This window comes from Cheilinus undulatus, linkage group 2, assembly GCF_018320785.1.
Source record: "Cheilinus undulatus linkage group 2, ASM1832078v1, whole genome shotgun sequence".
Taxonomy (NCBI): domain Eukaryota; kingdom Metazoa; phylum Chordata; class Actinopteri; order Labriformes; family Labridae; genus Cheilinus; species Cheilinus undulatus.
The window spans coordinates 7957036-7975182 of NC_054866.1; the positions used below are offsets into that span (position 1 = coordinate 7957036).

Here is an 18147-nt window from a genome sequence, read left to right on the forward strand (position 1 = left end):
GGCTGCGAGACACTGAGAGGGGGTCAGCAGATGCCTTCCAAAAAAGAACGAATATTTAAAAATGATATTTAATTGTATATTTTGTGTTCAACTATACCTCAACCACTTTTAGGGGATCCCCGGTCTCTGGCACCTTTATTTGGGGGTCGTGAGCTGAAAAGGTTGAGAACCCCTGCCCTAGGCCATGCTTACTCTCCACATCCACCCCTTACTCTGCCCTAAAGGTGTGGAGTTTACTTTTTCAGCATTATTTTTCCATGCCCCTGGTGCTATGCAAAGACATCTAGAGCTTGACTAGGGTTGTGTCAATCCTCCTTCCCACCCCATGGTTCTCTCAGGCTGCTTACTTGTCACCACTTCATAAAAGTTCTGCAAGCTCTGCATGTGGCGTTCAGAGGATTATAATATTAAAAAATGGGTGAAACTGTCCTCATGTCTGTGGCCCCCTATTTATTTTTTAAATCAGTTAAGCTTTGGTATTTGTCATGTCTGTCCCCAGCCAAAGAATAGATGCTGGATGAGGTTTATTAGCTTTGAATGTTAAAAAAAAAACTCTCAAACTTTACAGCAAATGTGCCTTTTATTGGTTCAAAATACCCCAAGCCATTAAGACTGACTCAAAATGTAAACTTCAAACAAAATTTGTAAAAAAAAACAAAAACAACTCATTCATTGTGATTTGTCACATTCATACAGTCCAGCAAAAGTCAGCAGTGATTGTCACAGCATAGATTTATAAGGATAAACAGTGTAACCAAACATCTGTCTGTAACCAAGGATGTCGAGCTACATTTTCAAAAATAACACATAACATAACATGGAATGACCCTTGCCTAACTAGTCAAGACTCTCCAACAGACATCATATTGCAGCAAAAGATAGGTTTCTATATTGTAGATAGAGCTATGACCTACAACTGTACAGCTGAACTGGAATACTAAATAAAAAAGTGTAAATGAGGTATTGAACTTTCCCTTCTGACTCAGTTAACTTGCAATGTTCAAAAACGATTTGTAAGTAATAAACCATTCCCAGTATGTTAGTGACAGAAAAAACTGAACCCTCCACTCCCATCCCCTCAATGGTTAACACTTTATCAGTGCTTTTTTAAATTTTGCAACAAACAAGATGTAAGCTGACTATCTTTCTGTTAGTAAGGCAAAAGTTCAGCATGGGAATAACAGTGCAATTAAGAAAGCAATGGCAACAGTTGCCATTTTATGTGATTTATTTAGGAAAAAAACAACTAAAAGACCCAGGAGTCAGAACTTTATGAACATTATTACACTGGAAGCAGTTTGCAGGATTCTTATTTTTGTCTAAACTTTGACACCTCTGGGCTACAGCTTCATTTAATCAGGATAATGAGTAAAGGTTTATGCACACTGAATTGGTGTAATTGGTGCAATTTTGTTGCATGCGAATCAAAAAACACAGTGCTATGTTGTGTTAATCATGTTTGCACACTGACTCCAAAGCTGTCTGTTTCTATTTTTGTTCTTTTTTTCCTGCATTGTTCAAATCATTGAAACAGGTGACAGACAATTCAGAGCAGCAGCTGCAGCTCCCTTTCTCTCTCTCGTTTGCATTGAAACTTCACTTTAAACACCGTCCTTTGCCCATTAACTATGTGGATATCAACCATAGAACGTCATACAGCGCCCATAAAAAGTATTGAACCCTTGAATGTTTTACACTGTCACTGATTTTATAAATCAATCATGGTCAATATGAGTTGGCTGACAAAAATTTTTACAAAAATTAATGTCAAAGTGAAAAGTGATTTCTACAAAGATATGTCAAAAAATATTTAAGGTGATAAGTGATTGCATAAATATTCACCTCCTTTAAAGTGACTGACCTATTGCAACAGTGGTCCAGCCAACCAGTGCTAGTAGTCTCACAGTTATCGGAATGGAATCACCTGAGTGCAGTGAATGTGCCTCAAGTGATTGTAGTTAAAAGACACCTGTGTCTGGAAGGTCTAGTCATTGGTCAATCAGTATTCCTGGCTACCATTACACCATGAAATAAAAAGAATATCCCATGCAACTCAGATAAAGGTTACTGAAAAGTGTAAGTCAGGGGATGGACAAAAAAAACATTACAAAGGCACTGAAGACCCCCGGAGTTCAGTTAAATCCATCATCAAGAAATGGCAGGAATACGGCACGTGTGTGAATCTACCGAGATCAGGCTGACATCACATCCGAGTGACCATGCAAGAAAGAGAATAGTGGGAGAGACCACCAAGACACTATTGACTACTCTGAAGGAGTCAAAAGCTTCAGCAGCTGAGATGGGAGGGACTGCATACAAAAATCTGTTGGCTGGGTTCTTCACCAGTCAAAGCTTTATGGGAGAGTGACAAAGAGAATGTCAATGTTGAAGAAAACTCTGGGACTCCATGGTCATGTGGAAGAAAGTTCCTTGGTCTAATGGTCACACTATCCCCACTGTGAAGCAGGGTGGTGGCAGCATCATGCTGTGTGCATGCTTCTCAGCAGCCAGCCCTGGAAGGCTTGTAACGGTAGAGGGTAAAATGAATGCTTCAAAATAGAGTAAATATCCTGAAGGAAAATCTTTAAAGTCTGCAAGAGAACTATTGCTTGGGAGAAGATTTATTTCTCCAGCAAGCCAATGACCTGAAGCATACAGCCAAACCTTCACAGAAAAGGTTTTTAGGCAGCAAGGTGTATCTGGGGCAGACAAGTCAAAGCCCAGACCTCAGTCCAAAAGAGAATTGGCTGGACTTGAAAAGGACTGCTCATGCCTGATCCCTGTGCAACCTGACAGAGCTTGAGCAGGTTTGCAAAGAGGAATGGAGTTAAATTGCAGTGTAAGATGTGCAAGCCTGATTGAAATCCACACAGACTCAGTGCTGTGATTGTTGCAAAAGCACGGTGAATACTGACCTGAAGGGAGTGAATATTTATGCAGTTACTTATTTTACATTGCATATTTTTATTTAACATTACTCTGTAGAAATCTGTTTTCACTTGGACACAAAAGAGTTTTTGGTATTTTTTTCTCAAAAAAGCCAAATCATATTGACCATGATTGACTTATAAAATCAATAAATAGGTAAAACATTCAAGCCCCCTCTAAGTTAAATGTCAATGTTTGTACTCAGCCAAAAATAAGACAAAATTTAAAAAAAAAAGGCCTCCATTTTTCAGTTTGTGAAAATATCCTAAATAAATGAATGGATCTGCCATTTTTAATTAGATTACAGATCCAAAAGAATCAGCTAACATTTACAGACTTGGTGTTCAAATGGCCTTTAGTAGTTTATCCAGCTTTTCCTTTTTCTGGAAAGCGGCTAGCAATGAAAGGGGGTGCAGGTAAAATTCTATCGCTACTGTAGATTGGACAAGCTTTAAAGTCACAGGGCCAGTCCCTCCATGCATACCGGAGGCCAGCAACCTCATCAGGATCCTTACACAAGTTGGCAAGTAACTGGACAGTGGTTTGATCCCAGTGCATGATGGAAGCTGGAATCCACTGAGACTTTGGTCCACATGGTTCACGACTCCCGGAGCAACAGATCTTGAGGTACAAACAGGCAAGAGGAAATAAAAATCGCATGTTGAGCTTACTTACTTTGTTGCAAAAAATGAGATGCTGCAAGAGCAAATGTGAAAGTTTAATGGGCAAATAGTAGCCTTAAACAGTAACCTTGCTAGCCTTACCTCAAAGATGTCCTCAGCTGGTTTAACAGACACGGTCTGGTCATAGGTCACGTTGACATACTTTTTATTGGACATGATACTTTTTGGGAAAGGTCCAAGGAAGGGCACATCCTTCTCATTATAAGCCACTGCTCTAGCTCCTAATGTCAGTCTGAAGGATACATCTAGTTTGTCTCTGGGATGGATTCTGAAAAAAACAAACAAAAAACATCACAAACATTATTAATAAGCCATTTTACAGGTCCAGATAGTTTAAAAGTTAAAAATACATAAAACTAGTGCTAATCCTTGGTTTTCTTATGCCTCAATGAGTATTCATTTGCTAGACATGGTCAGTTAAGAGTCTCCAATTAATCTCGTTAGCACCTTTTTGGTCTGTGGGAGGAAACCTGAGAATCCATGCATGCAGCAGGTGAACATGCAAATTTCATGCAGAAAGGCCCTGTCCAACCAGATTTGAACCAGGAATGTCCTTGCTATGAGGCAACAGTGCTGACCCCTGCAGACCATGCAGGAAAATCTAATCCAAATGTCTTACTTCCTTTATTTTCTTGCTCATTCCAGAATCTGTTTCCTCTCAGTCTTTAGTTCCTAAAAATCTATCAAGTTTGCCCCACACATTTCAAAACTAAATGCAGATCCCTTTTTTTCTCACCCTACAGTCAGAGCACACATTTGTGCAAAGTTTGTTGTTACTGGTGTCCTGGTGCCCATGTCACCTTGAAATAAAATAATCTTAATCATGCCTTAATAACATTTGACATATGCAGTTGACAGGTGTACCTAATGCAGTGATCAGTGAGGGAATAATTAAAGAGCTGTTTCTTTCCACATAGGGTCAAAGCTCCTTATAATTTTCTAAAAAAAAACTGCGTGCCACCAGCCTGTCCACAATCCCCTCAAGTACTACAAAAATCCGCCCCCTCTTTCTCCACCTTTCAGAAAATGTGTGCTAAAACGAGCTGTTCACAGATTTTCCCCTCATGTTGTCATGTGGGGAGTTTGCATCATCCCCAGGTTCAGTTGGCCTCCCCGCTTGGAAGAAAGTTCTGCCCTCCTCTCCTGATCTTCCTCAAAGCTGCAAGCTGAAGAAAGTATCAGGAGTACCACATCCATTAAAGGTACAATGTGTAGAATTTGGCATTTTAGCAACATCTAGCGTTCAGATTTTAGAATGAGCCGATCTGTTACCAAAACATCACATCACTAAGCGATGAGAGCCTGTGAGGACCAAAAAGGATTGTGAGCCGGACATCATTTACAGCAGTGATGAGGTGAGGGTTTATTCATTCACTTTTGTAACCATTATTTTTATAGATTATAGGTCAGTCTTCTTCTCCACCTGCCTTCTAGGTAGCTTTCAGGACCAGCGGGCAGGTTCGTATTTAAAAATCGTGTTTCGCTCTTTCTGTCCCCAAAACGTTGCCGTAGACAACATGGCGGTTCGTTATGTCAGCCTCCGTCAGGGCGACCCGTGGTAATGTAAATTGAAAAAGCTTTTTTCTAATTTTGTAAAAAGAAATGAAAGTGTAAAGGGGATGATTGTGCTCTTATTTTAACATACTTCACATAGATATATAAACATTATATCCCATGTACACCGTTTCTGTTCGGTGAAATGCAGCCAAATTCTACACATTGTACCTTTAAGCCACAAACAGAGTTTTTTTTTTTTTTTTTAGACATACAGAAACCCAATACTGGAGTGTTTTTTTTTAAGCAACAGTAACCACAGTCATGTTTTGGGGGACCTCTGACACCAATATAAACTTGTCTTAAAGGTGTAAAATATGTCCCCTTTAAACTTACTTACTTTAAACGTTAAACTTACGTGCCGTAGGGTGAGGTTTCATCTGGTAAATCCATAGCCACCGCCATAAAGGTTTTCTTCATCCGTGCATTAGGAACATAACCATAGTCTGCTGTCTGGTGCCAGCGAATGTTTGAAAAGCCGTCATCAGTGGAGTGTTTTTTGTATGTAGACAACTGAAAACACGTAAAAGGCATGGATTACAGCAGTGCTTCTCAACTGGTCTAACCTTCAAGAGGACCCACCAGCAACTCATCAATGTGAAATTGTGACCCAACTTTCCAAAAGTTCTCCTCCACTCAAATGAATTTAGCAGATAAAGTTTCAGTCTGGACCTCAGAAGAAAACACTAACAAAAAGATAGGACAAAACAAACCATTTTAAGATCAGGTTATAACAGAAACCCTGGAAGATGTGGATGCATGAATGCACAATACAGTACCGAACAAAAGTATCTGATGTTTTACTCTTTTATTGATTTTATAAATCAATGATGGTCCATATATTTGGGCCTTTTGGAGAAAAAAGCCCTCTAAAATCAAAGTGAAAACAGATATCTACAAAGCAGCGTCCATTAAATAAAATATATAACATAAAATAAGTGACTGCATAAATATTTAACCCCTTTAAAGTCAATATTTGGTAGAGTCTCAATCAGGCTTGCACATCTGGACACTGCAATCTTACTTCATTCTTCTTTGCAAAACTGCTCAAGATCTGTCAATTATGCCAACTATCCCAGTATCATGCAGAAAGACAACAAGCTAAAAAAAACGTTGAGATCTCAAGAAAAGCATAATTTACCTGTTACAGGGAGCTAAGTGAAATAACATACATGGTTGTAAGTCTGCTTAGGGTTTTGAAATACCACAGTTTATTTTTCCAGGAACAAATTCTCAACCCACTCTTGGGTCTAAACCACAAGTTGACAACCACTGGATTAACTGATGCACTGGCAATTTAAAGGTTCTGATGCCTGCCTGCCAAATACACAGCCCCCTCTAGGCATTGCCTATGTCAGAAGTTTACTTCTTATTTTTTCATTTTTCACAAGTCTCATTAATTTGCTCATATACAAAAACTGTAAATTTCCACACACCTGAACAAATCCAAAGGGGAAATCCATGGCAGTCTGCCCCCCCGAGCCTTGGTGAAACTTCATCCTCCAGTCATCGATCATGGCAGGGAAGGTACAGTTGTACTTGTCTTGATGGTATACTGCATTCCTTTCACCTTCAGGTGGGAAAAGTTATTTTAAGATGAATGATGCACATGTGGCTCTACTTATCATCTACTACCTGAGCAGGTAGTCTTACCTTGGTACCAGACGGCTCCTTTAATGGTCATGTTAAGCAGTGGATGAATCATTGAATTCCACAACACAGAATTTCCTGTTGGACTGATGAGGAATTAATGTTTAAAAAGCAGCAAGTGTGATGTTAATGGAAGTTTTTTCTTCTTGGTTATTACACTCCCCTCCCTGAGCTGCCACCTTAACGTGGTGGAGGGGTTTGCGTGTCCCAATGATCCTGGGAGCTATGTTGTTAGGGGTTACATGCCCCTGGTAGGGTCTCCCAAGGCAAACAGGTCCTGAATGAGGGACCAGACGAAGTGCGGCTCATAGACCGTATATGGCAGAATGGCAGGAAGGGCTCAGATCTCCCTTGCCCGGATGTGGGTCACCGGGGCCCCCTCCTGGAGCAAGGCCTGGGAGTGGGGCTCAATGGCGAGCGCCTGGTGGCTGGGCTGGGTGGCCGAAGGCGGGGACCTTGGCGGTCCGATTCTCGGCTGCAGAGGCTGGCTCTGGGGACATGGAATATCACCTCTCTGGTGGGGAAGGAGCCTGAGCTTGTGCGTGAGGTTGAGCAGTACCGGCTAGATATAGTTGGTCTTACCTCGACACACAGCTTGGGCTCTGGAACCAGTCCTCTTGAGAGGGGTTGGACTCTTTCCCCCTCTGGAGTTGCACATGGTGAGAGGCGCCGAGCAGGTGTGGGCATACTGATTGCCTCCGGGCTGGCAACCTGTACATTGGGGTTTACCCCGGTGGACGAGAGGGTAGCCTCCCTCCGCCTCCAGGTGGGGGGACGGGTCCTGACTGTTGTTTGAGCGTATGCACCAAACAGCAGCTCAGAGTACCCACCCTTTTTGGAGTCGCTGGAAGGGGTGCTGGAGAGTGCTCCTTCCGGGGACTCCATTGTCCTGCTGGGAGACCTCAATGCTCATGTGGGCAACAACAGTGAGACCTGGAAGGGGGTGATTGGGAGGAACTGCCCCCCTGATCTGAAACTGAGTGGTGTTATGTTGCTGGACTTCTGTGCTCGTCATGGAATGTCTATAACGAACACCATGTTCAGGCATAAGGGTGTCCATATGTGCACTTGGCACCAGGACACCCTAGGTTGCAGTTTGATGATCAACTTTGTAGTTGTATCATCAGACTTGCGGCCACATGTCCTGGACACTCGGGTAAAGAGAGGGGTGGAGCTGTCAACTGATCACCACCTGGTTGTGAGTTAGCTCTGCTGGTGGGGGAGGAAGCCAGTCAGACCTGGCAGGCCCAAACGTATGGTGAGGGTCTGCTGGGAACATCTGGCAGAGTCCCCTGTCAGAAGGTGCTTCAACTCTCACCTCCGACAGAGCTTCAACCACGTTCCGGGGGAGGCGGGGGACATTGAGTCCGAGTGGGCTGTGTTCCGTGCCTCTATTGTCGAGGCGGCTGATGGGAGCTGCGGCCGTGGTCGGTGCCTGTTGTGGCTGCAACCCCCGAACACGCTGGTGGACACCGGTGGTGAGGGACTCCGTCAAGCTGAAGAAGGAGTCTTATCGGGCCTTTTTGGCCTGTGGGACTCCAGACAGGTACCGGCAGGCCAAGCGGTTTGTGGCTTCAGAGGTTGCCAAGGCAAAAACTCGGACGTGGGAGGAGTTCGGAGAGGCCATGGAGAATGACTTCCGTACGGCTTCAAGAAGATTCTGGACCACCATCTGGCATCTCAGGAGGGGGAAGCAGTGCATTGTCAACACCTCGTACGGTGGAGATGGTGCCCTGTTGACCTCGACTCGGGACGTTGTGGGTCGGTGGAAGGAATACTTCGAAGACCTCCTCAATCCCATTCTATCTCTGGGGCTGAGGTCGCTGTGGTGGTCAAAAAGCTCCTCAGTGGCAGGGCCCGGGGGGGGTGGATGAGATCCACCCTGAGTTCCTCAAGACCCTGGATGTTGTAGGGCTGTCTCGGCTGACACGCCTTTGCAACATCGCATGGACATCAGGGACAGTGCCCCTGGACTGGCAGACTGGGGTGGTGATTCCCCTCTTTAAGAAGGGGGACCGGAGGGTGTGTTCCACTTATTGGGGGAATCACACTCGTCAGCCTCCCCGGTAAGGTCTATTCGGGGGTCCTGGAGGGGAGGGTCCGTCGGATAGTCGATCCTCAGATTCAGGAGGAGCAATGTGGTTTTCGTCCTGGTCGTGGAACAGTGGAACAACTCTACACTCTCAGTAGGGTCCTAGAGGGTGCATGGGAGTTTGCCCAACCAGTCTACATGTGTTTTTTGGATCTGGAGAAGGCATTCGACCGTGTCCCGTGAGGAATCCTGTGGAGGGTGCTCTGGGAGTATGGGGTGCCGGACCCCCTGGTAAGGGCAGTTGGGTCCCTGTATGACTGTTGCCAGAGCTTGGTCCGCATTGCCGGAAGTAAGTCAGACTTGTTCCCGGTGCGTGTTGGACTCCGCCAGGGCTGCCCTTTGTCACCGGTTCTGCTCATAGCTTTTATGGACAGAATTTCTAGGCGCAGCCAGGGCGTTGAGGGCGTCCGGTTTGGTGGCCTCAGGATTGGGTCTCTGCTTTTCACAGATGATGTGGTCCTGTTGGCTTCATCAGACAGGGACCTCCAGCTCTCACTGGAATGGTTTGCAACCGAGTGTAAAGCGGCAGGGATGAGAATCAGCACCTCCAAATCTGAGACCATGGTCCTCAGTCGGAAAAGGATGGAATGCCCTCTCCAGGTTGGGAATGAGATCCTGCCCCAAGTGGAGGAGTTCAAGTATCTCGGGGTCTTGTTCACGAGTGAGGGAAGAATGGAGCGGGAGATCGACAGGCAGATCGGTGCAGTGTCAGCAGTGATGCAGTCTCTGCATCGGTCTGTCATGGTGAAGAAAGAGCTGAGTCAAAAGGCGAAGCTCTCAATTTACCGGTCGATCTACATTCCCACCCTCACCTATGGTCATGAGCGGTGGGTAGTGACTGAAAGAACAAGATTGCAGATACAGCCAGCTCTTCCCGGGATCCCCTGGGAGGAGCTGGATGAATTGGCCGGAGAGAGGGAAGTCTGGGCTTCCCTGCTTAGGCTGCTGCCCCCGCAACCCGATCTCAGATAAGCGGAAGAAGATGGATGGATGGATGGATGGATGGTTATTACACTGAACTGTTAAGAACAACAGACGATAGCACAGAAGATATTAAAGAGTAACTAAACCACAGAGTTTGATTTGAGGTGCATATACCTCCAACATCACACAGGTAATCCTGTTTTTGTGAAATTGATTATTATCGTCAGTGTCAGAGTCCGTCATAATACACTGCCAAAATTAGATGAAATTGCAGTAAGGCCTGCAGCAATTTTCATATTGCAGAAGGTGCAATATTTCTTTGACCTGAAATTTGTGTTGAAATACCAGTTTACCAGTTTTAAACTTGTTTGCAGCAGCAGAGATGTTATGCATGTCATATCATGCAATCAATCAAGTGCCATTTTTTAGAATAGTCCACACAAAAATCCTATCTTCTTAATTTTTCTACTTTTTTCTTATTAAATGTGAAAATGACAAAAGAAACCCTCAATGCAATAATTTATATCCAATTTGCAACATGACTCCAAATTATCTGATATTTTTAAAGAATTGTTCAGCCCTTGTTTAGGAATTTAAAAAAATTAAGGAATAATCACGTATCAAATTACAATCAATATTGGGGGAAAAAAATTGCAATAAAATTATTTGCCAAAAGCATTTAGCCCTAGCAGAAAGTCAACCTCATAGCAAGGAAATGCGTACTAAAAGAGCGCACTGTCTCCATTAGTAGGTGGGAACTGTAACTCAGTGGATAACTTCACTCATGGTGCAAATGTGTCTAACAACAAAGACCACAACGACTCATCAAAAACATGACCAAAAGAACCCCAGCAGGGATCACTGTCCAACAGGCAACATCCAACAATCATCTAAACACAGAAAAACACATCTAAACACTCCCTACAACACAGGGCCCCTTCATCCCCACATATTTGAAATCACTCTGGGTGGATCAACAATTCAAAAAACTCCAACAATGAAGACCTTTTCACTTAGAATGGAGTAAACAGTACACTTTAGAGTTAAATTCAGCTCTGAAATGCTTAACTCTGAGACGGGGAATCGTTATCCTGCTATGTGCTGAAGTAGTCAACAGAGGTGGAAAAAGTTCAAGAGTATTTTACTCACGTAAAAGTACAGTAACTCTGGTTAAAACTTACTTAAGTAGAAGTAAAAGCACTGGTTTTAAAATGTACTCAAAAAAGTGCAAGTATATGAAAAAAACCTACTCAATTATAGTAATCTGAGTAAATGTAATTAGTTACTTTCCACCCCTGAGATGGAAAGTATGCTACTAAGTTGAGGATCATGGAGAAAGAAGGCGGACACAGTTTAGCTCTGTAGTGATGAAGCCTGACACTGAAGGCCACCTGCCTCCACATCAGCCAATAAAAAATTAAACTGAGTTGCCAGGGTTTAACCTGAAGAGGGCAGTCAATATGCATATTTCTGACACAAAATGTAGAAACTGCATGCTTAATTCAAAATTTGTACTCCATCAACTTAACAGTACCACTAAATACTCGTATATGCAGGTTTCCAATTATAGAAAGTGCTTTGGGTTTAGTTACTCTTTAAACTGTCTGACAGATGTGTCTAAAACTTTGATTTACACATGCATCAAAAATGGTTCAACATGCAGAGCAGGTTGCAGGTCAGCTTTTCTCATGTTATCTCTTACACATCCTCAGATCCTTCCAGTCCACACTTCTGCAGAGCCCCTGAAGATGACCAGGCCTCAACAGCCGTGCCCCCCCAACAGGACTCTACCAGCCCGATGGGGTACTTCAGGTTCTTGTTCATGATACGTCCAAAGAGCCAGCAGACTGCAGAGAAATTAGCCACTGTTCCTGGAAATGCAAGTCGGAAGAAGGGCATTCGTGAGCAAATAATGCAAAGATTGACGTGTTCTTTTTTAAATAACACTGACAATAAAATACAGCACTGCACTGATTTGTGCTGTAGCTAACAGAAGTTTTCAAGGAAAAAATACGCTTTTAGTTCTTTGAATGAATCTGTAGTATAATACCCCAAACCACGCTGAAAAAATGCTTGAAAAAATCACGAGCAAATAATTAAAGCCTTGACATACTTTTTGTAGGCAAAGACCAGGGAATCTCCACATCAATCAAATCAGAGAGCTCGGTTTTACTCTGGTTCAAGGCGGCCATAAAAACCCTCACATGGGGGAACTCCTCTACGTGGGCCAGCTCCTCTGATGCATTGAAAATCTGACAGAGGATCAAAATAGAAAGGAATCATAAGCAACAGGATATGAAAAGACATACAAAGAGACCGAAAACAGATTATTTTAGTCTAACACATTTAATAGAAAAAAGAGATGGACAAAAAGAGAAGACAAGACAGAGGGGATGAAATACAACCAAAGGGTCTAGGACTACTTTATAACCTACTCATAAATGAAGTCAACTTAACTTATTAAAACTTGCTATGTTTAGTGTTTTTAAATCTTTACACTGCTTGTCTCCATATATCACTGATTGTTGCTTATGTCTCTGTCAGATCTCTCAGGTTCTTAAATCTTTCCCTTTTTAATATTCTTCCTGACTCACACCAGCACAAGGGAGAGAGAGCTAAACTTTGGAACTCACTGCCTCTGGACACCAAAGAGGAGAGCTCTCTGGGTGTTTTTAAAGTAAACTAAAGATTATCTTTTAAACTGGCTTTTAACTTTAATCAGCATCTTTGTTTTAAATTATCTGACCTTTACTGATTTCAGTTTACTGATTCCTAAATATTTCTGTTATTATGTTATTCTATTATATCTTTTCATGTTTTTATTAATGTACTAAAGTTTATTTTATCTTTTCTTAAGTATTTTTGGGGCCTTTTGCCTCTATAATGATAGGGAAGCCAAAAAAAAAAAAAAAACAGGAAATATTGGGAAATACTGCACCAAACAGCAACGGGATTGAGATTTCATCCTGAAACAGTGCATTTAGGATTTGTGACTCTTGATATGGGCGTCAGCTCAACCAAGCAATCAGCAGTTATCTTGTTTTTTTAACATACATTTAAAAATAAACCTATACCTATAACATTTTTTGACCTGTTTGAATTCAAAACTGTCAATTAATGTTTAAAGCAAAGAACAGTCTGCTGCCAAGTAATATTCACAAAATGTTCTGTGACTGAGAGGAAGTTGTGATTTAAGGGGGAAATTAATTTGAAGGTTTTTAGTGTTTATTTCACCATTTTTAGAGTTAAATTTTGGAGCAGACCGGGTGTTGGCGTAAAACAATTATCAAGCATGATTCTGTTTAACAAAAGGCATAAAGATAGAATTCTTATCAGGTACCATGATGAATAATAATCACCAGATACCTGTTACGTGGATTCTATTGTTACAGATTAAATATGTAAATACTGTAGGTTTGTATGTTTGATTGCACAGGTAATTCTTCCATATTTTTTTTATAAGTTATTAACTGTGAGGACATTTATTTTAAAAACTGAGTGCAAAGTCAAAGAAACTTGATGCTTTAAATGTGGAAGGCACTGATAAAAATTAAACAGAAAATAAAGTGATAGGGTTAAATAAGCTGACTTCTTTCTACTTGTTTTTTCTCATCTTAACTTACATGCTTAATTCTTTGCAAATGGACGGCTTTTTTTTGTTTTTCTTTTCTTCAGTGTTTGTTCTATGTTGTTGTTGTACATGTTTGAAATAAAGATCCATTTAGGTCCATTCCTGTTTTTATTTCCTATCTGTTCATTGTACAGTATGTGGCCAGCATTCCTTTACTTTTTCCCAGAAAAAGTCTTCCCCTTCAATGTAAAACAAGTGACTGCATACATGTTTAACCCTTTAATAGGAGCCCTGCATGATCAGACAAGTTTAACTTGTTGGATAGATATTTGTGTCTCTCATATGTATACTGAACTAAAAAACTAACTAGATATCTGCATTTTGAGTAATTTGAGTTTATAAAGTCATCACGAGGCTGCCATATTTTGGTCCACGCTGGTACTGTGGCGTCATCTAACCGCAGCACTCCTGACCATTGCTATGCAGTAACCAGTTGTTCAGACTGGCAGTATGTTGTGCTGCTCGCAGCTGTTACCATCACAGCTTTTATACCAGACATGAGTTTGCTGCATGTTGGCTTTGTCTTCCTGCTGTCAAAGCTATGTCATTCCTCCTAAGTTTTACCTCAATAAACCACCCTACAAGTGACTGGATTCAGTGTATAGTGAAAGCGTGCCAGTAGCTTTTTAAAATAAAAGCATTATGTACAAATGAAGAGAGTTTCTCCAAAGAAATGCTACAGTGTAACAGAAGAATAAGTTCATAGGAAAGACAGACAGCTCACCTGCGATACAAAAAAGTACATGTTGCTCTGCCCTCCGCACAGCCAAATATCTCCAAACAGCACATCTGTGAGCGTGGCTGTACTGCCATCTATGGCTGCGGTCACACTGTAGGGACCACCAGCTTCAACAGGGTCGAAGGTGACTTTCCAGATACCTGTAAAAACAGTAATTCAGTGGCTTTAGCGACATGGGAATTTGGGACACTGGGTTATGAATTAAATGTTTTACTAAAAACTTGTAGGCATTGAGAAACTAAGATTAAAGATGCTTCAGCAGAGGCTACACCAGACGATACAAACCACTCATTAGCAAGAAGAGGAGGATGGCCAGTCTAGAATGTACCAAAAAGTACAGAGACGCCTTAAAAAATTCTGGGACAAAGTTTTATGGACTGATGAGACAAAGATGAACCTTTACCAAAGTGATGGAATGGCTAAAGTTTGAAGATAGAAAGGATATGCTCATGATCCCAAACATACAAGCTCATCTCTGAAACACAGTGGTTTAATGTCATGGCTCGGGCTTGCATGGCTTCTTCTGGGACGGGCTCATTAATCCTCATTGATGTTGTAACACATGATGGCAGCAGACATGAACTCAGAAGTCTTCAGAAACATTTGTTCTGCCAATTCAAAAAAGATGCAACCAAAGCGATTGTGAGATCCTTCATCATGCCACAAGATAATGACCCAAAACACACTGGCAAAACAACAAAGGAGTTCATCAGGGGCAAGAAGTGGAAGGTTTTAGACTGACCATGTCGATATCTTAAACTCTATAGAGCATTTCACCTGCTAAAGAGGAGACTGAAGGAAGAAACCCCTCAAAACAAACAACAACTGAAAGAGGCTGCAGTGAAAGCCAGGAAAAGCACCACAAAAGAAAAATGCAAATGTTTGGTGATGTCAGTGGGTCACAGGTTTGATACAGTTATACACTTACAGGGAGGTTTATTGAGGTAAAAGTAAGGAGGAATGACAGGGCTTTGACAGCAGGTAGACAAAGCCAACATGCAGCAAACTCATTTATTTGAAAAAATAAAAATAAATTTCCCAAAAGTCAGCATGAAATGTTTTAAATCCTCAAAAAAATTGATTTCAATGAAAATTCTGGAAAATTTTGATTGAAACTCCCAAGATTTTCTATAAAATTCCCCTAAACTAAGAAAAATGAATAATGGTATAGTTTATTTTTAAGTATTTACATCTATTTGATTTTATTTAAATGATTAATTTTTTAGAATTTATTTAAATTCCTTAAAATCAACATAAATCTGTTGCAGCACATAAAGTTTACTGGCCTGTTTATGTTAAACCTTAGTAATTCAAATGGATGGAAATTTTATATTCAATTGAAATACATAAATCTTAAGAATTAGGCATAAATATTTCTGTGAGTGTAAAAAATACAAATGTATTCCCAATTTTACCCCAATAACCCATGGAAAATCGAGGAATGTTTGAAACTCCCCCCCCTAAAAAATCCCTAAAATTTCAAGTACAATTCTGGAATTTTTTGGGGGGGAAATTCCCCCAACTACAGTCGCCTGAAAATTACAAATATATTCCCAGAATTCCAATGAAAGTACCTCTGAATTTCAAAGGAGCTTCCTTAAATAGAACACCACAAAATTTAATGAAAATTCCTGAAAATTTAAGGGAGCAGGTGGCCTAGTGGTTGGGGGCGCTCCCCACGTGCGCGGGCGGCCTGGGTTCGAGTCCGGCCGCATGTCTCTCCCCCGCTCTTGACCCTGTTTCCGACTCTGTCCTCTGTCCTCCTCTTTCTAGTGGAGGCGCAGAAATGCCCAAAAATAAATCTTTAAAAAAAAGAAAATTCCTGAAAATTTAAAAGCCAATTCCGCCCAAAGATTTATAACCAAATTCTGAAAAAATAAGAAATATGTTTCCTAGAATCCACAGGAAATTGTGAATATTTTCAAACAAATTCTCCCAAACATAAAAAAAATCTGTAATATCTCAATGAAAATTCAGGAACAATTTTAGGAAATGTGTCCACGATTTTCCAAATTCTCTTACAAGTACCTCAGAATTTAAAAGCAACACCCTAAAATCAACACCCCATAATACACGGACATGTCCCCCGTATATGAAATCAGTGGAAATTTGAAAGCAAATTCCACCCTAAACTTTAAAACCTAATTCTCAAAAAATAACAAACACATTTCCCCCAAAATCCATGGAAAATTGTTGAAAATTTTTAAACAAATTTCCCTAAACATCTAAAAAGACAAAAAAAAAAAACCTTAAATTTTAATGAAAATTCAAGAAAAGTTTGAAGGACATTCCCCCAAGATATAAAAACACATAAACATGTCCACCAAAATTTCATGAAAATTCTGAAAATTTGAAGGAGATGAGTTCCACTCAAAGATTAATAACCAATTTACCATTAAATTTTCCCAAAAATTGACAAGAAATCATAACAAACTCTACAAACATCCCAAAAAATTGCTCAAATTTCAAAGAAAATTCAGGAAAAGTTTGAAGGAAATTTCCCCAAGATTTCCAATTAAATTCCCCCAAAATTTACAAATATATTCCTCAGATTCCAAAGGAAATATTTCAGACTTTCAAAGAAACCCCCTCAAACACCCCAAAATATACAAACATGCCCCCTATATTTAATGCAAATTTCCTGAAAATTTAAAATAAAATTTCCCCATGATTCCAAGAAAATTACTTAAGTTCCCTGGAAATTCCAGACAATTAGCTCAAAAATGTTAATAGCTGAATTTAGCTCTGTGTTGTAGGAAAAGCCAAAATGTAATGTCCCCATATGTACATGCAGGGTCTCAGGAGGATAAATAAAGTATTAGAATTCAAACATTCTCTATAGTCCTAAAGATATTTGTCAAATCAGGACAAACTTCTTACCATTCATGTCTTATAGGTCACACCAAGCTGAGGTTTAAACAGGTTACACAGGTTACACAACAAAAGCTTTGAGTTTGGCTCCCCTGTGGTTGAAAGCAGGAAGTTTCAACGTGACAACAAGTCTGTACTGACCTTCTGTCACAGAGACAGATGAGGCTTTCTGTTTTGTTGGTCCTGACAAGAAGACGGTGACCTGGGCATCTTCAGGTCCGTAGCCCCACAGCACCGCCCTCTCTGGAGCCTTCTGCAGCACCATGTGATCTCCATAATAGGAGGCAAAGCGCAGGGTACCATCTAGGAACACAAATGTTTGGGTTTTTTAGCAGTTCAACCTATATAAAACACTATTTTTGTTTAAATTATAAAACTGAATGTGGAATACAAGGTGAGGAATACTGCATACAAACTTTATGAGCATGTACCAGAATCGTCCGGAATTGAAATGGCTTTTTGTGACAGATACAAACATAACAGTTAAATAGTCAGCCCTCATCTGGACTGACACCGTCAGAGACCATATGACCCACTTTAATAATAACACATTAGGCTTTACTCACCAGTCTCGTGATAAGAAGCTAAAAGCAGGAAAAGCACTAACAGAGGTACAGCCATGAGAAGGAAATGAAAAACGTAACTAAATCATTGAGCAGCTCCGTCAGAACAAGTCACATCAGTGTAGCTGACATGCTAACAGTGAAAGCAGGCTGAAGTAAACACTCTCTTACTGAATCTCAATCTCCTCCCTAAACCCTGAGCCCTCAGCTCTTATTGACTTAACTGACTGCACCTGGAAAGTGATTGAGTGAGTGAGTGAGGCTGCAAGGGCTTGAAGGGTAGAAACAGGAATGGGACAGCCCTTTGTTTTTTGTTTTTTTTTTTTTGGTTGTTTTTTTTTTTTTGGGGTCTTTTTTGTTGTTGTTGTTGTTGTTTTTTGACAGTAGGCATCTTGCATAGCTTAAAACAAAGATAAAAACAAGCGTGCCTCACCTACAGACCTGTTTTATATAATATACTTACAGGAAAAATAATTCTTTTTACAACGTCCACCCCTTTTTGCACTTCACTT

The 18147-nt window shown here is 41.0% G+C and overlaps 1 protein-coding gene across 1 annotated transcript; it reads right to left on the reverse strand.

The window, feature by feature from the left end:
* Positions 1-2428: 2428 nt before the first annotated feature.
* On the reverse strand, positions 2429-17796 carry LOC121518153 (sialate O-acetylesterase-like). Its single transcript, XM_041800392.1, has 10 exons — positions 17639-17796; positions 17214-17375; positions 14187-14341; positions 11945-12083; positions 11534-11702; positions 6819-6901; positions 6602-6735; positions 5524-5678; positions 3693-3879; positions 2429-3549 (listed from the first exon to the last, which is right to left on the reverse strand). Exons 1-10 carry the CDS (start codon positions 17691-17693, stop codon positions 3292-3294), a joined length of 1497 nt encoding a protein of 498 aa, XP_041656326.1. The 5' UTR covers positions 17694-17796; the 3' UTR covers positions 2429-3291.
* Between the last annotated feature and the right edge of the window lie 351 nt (positions 17797-18147).

Excerpts from the sequence above, each read along its gene's own strand:
- LOC121518153 (XM_041800392.1), bottom strand. The coding sequence starts at position 17,693 with ATGGCTGTACCTCTGTTAGTGCTTTTCCTGCTTTTAGCTTCTTATCAC. Across the intron at positions 6,736-6,818 it reads AGGAGCCGTCTGGTACCAAG|GTGAAAGGAATGCAGTATAC; the intron begins GTAAGACTACCT and ends TCCCACCTGAAG. Across the intron at positions 3,880-5,523 it reads GAAACCTCACCCTACGGCAC|AATCCATCCCAGAGACAAAC; the intron begins GTAAGTTTAACG and ends TGTTTTTTTCAG.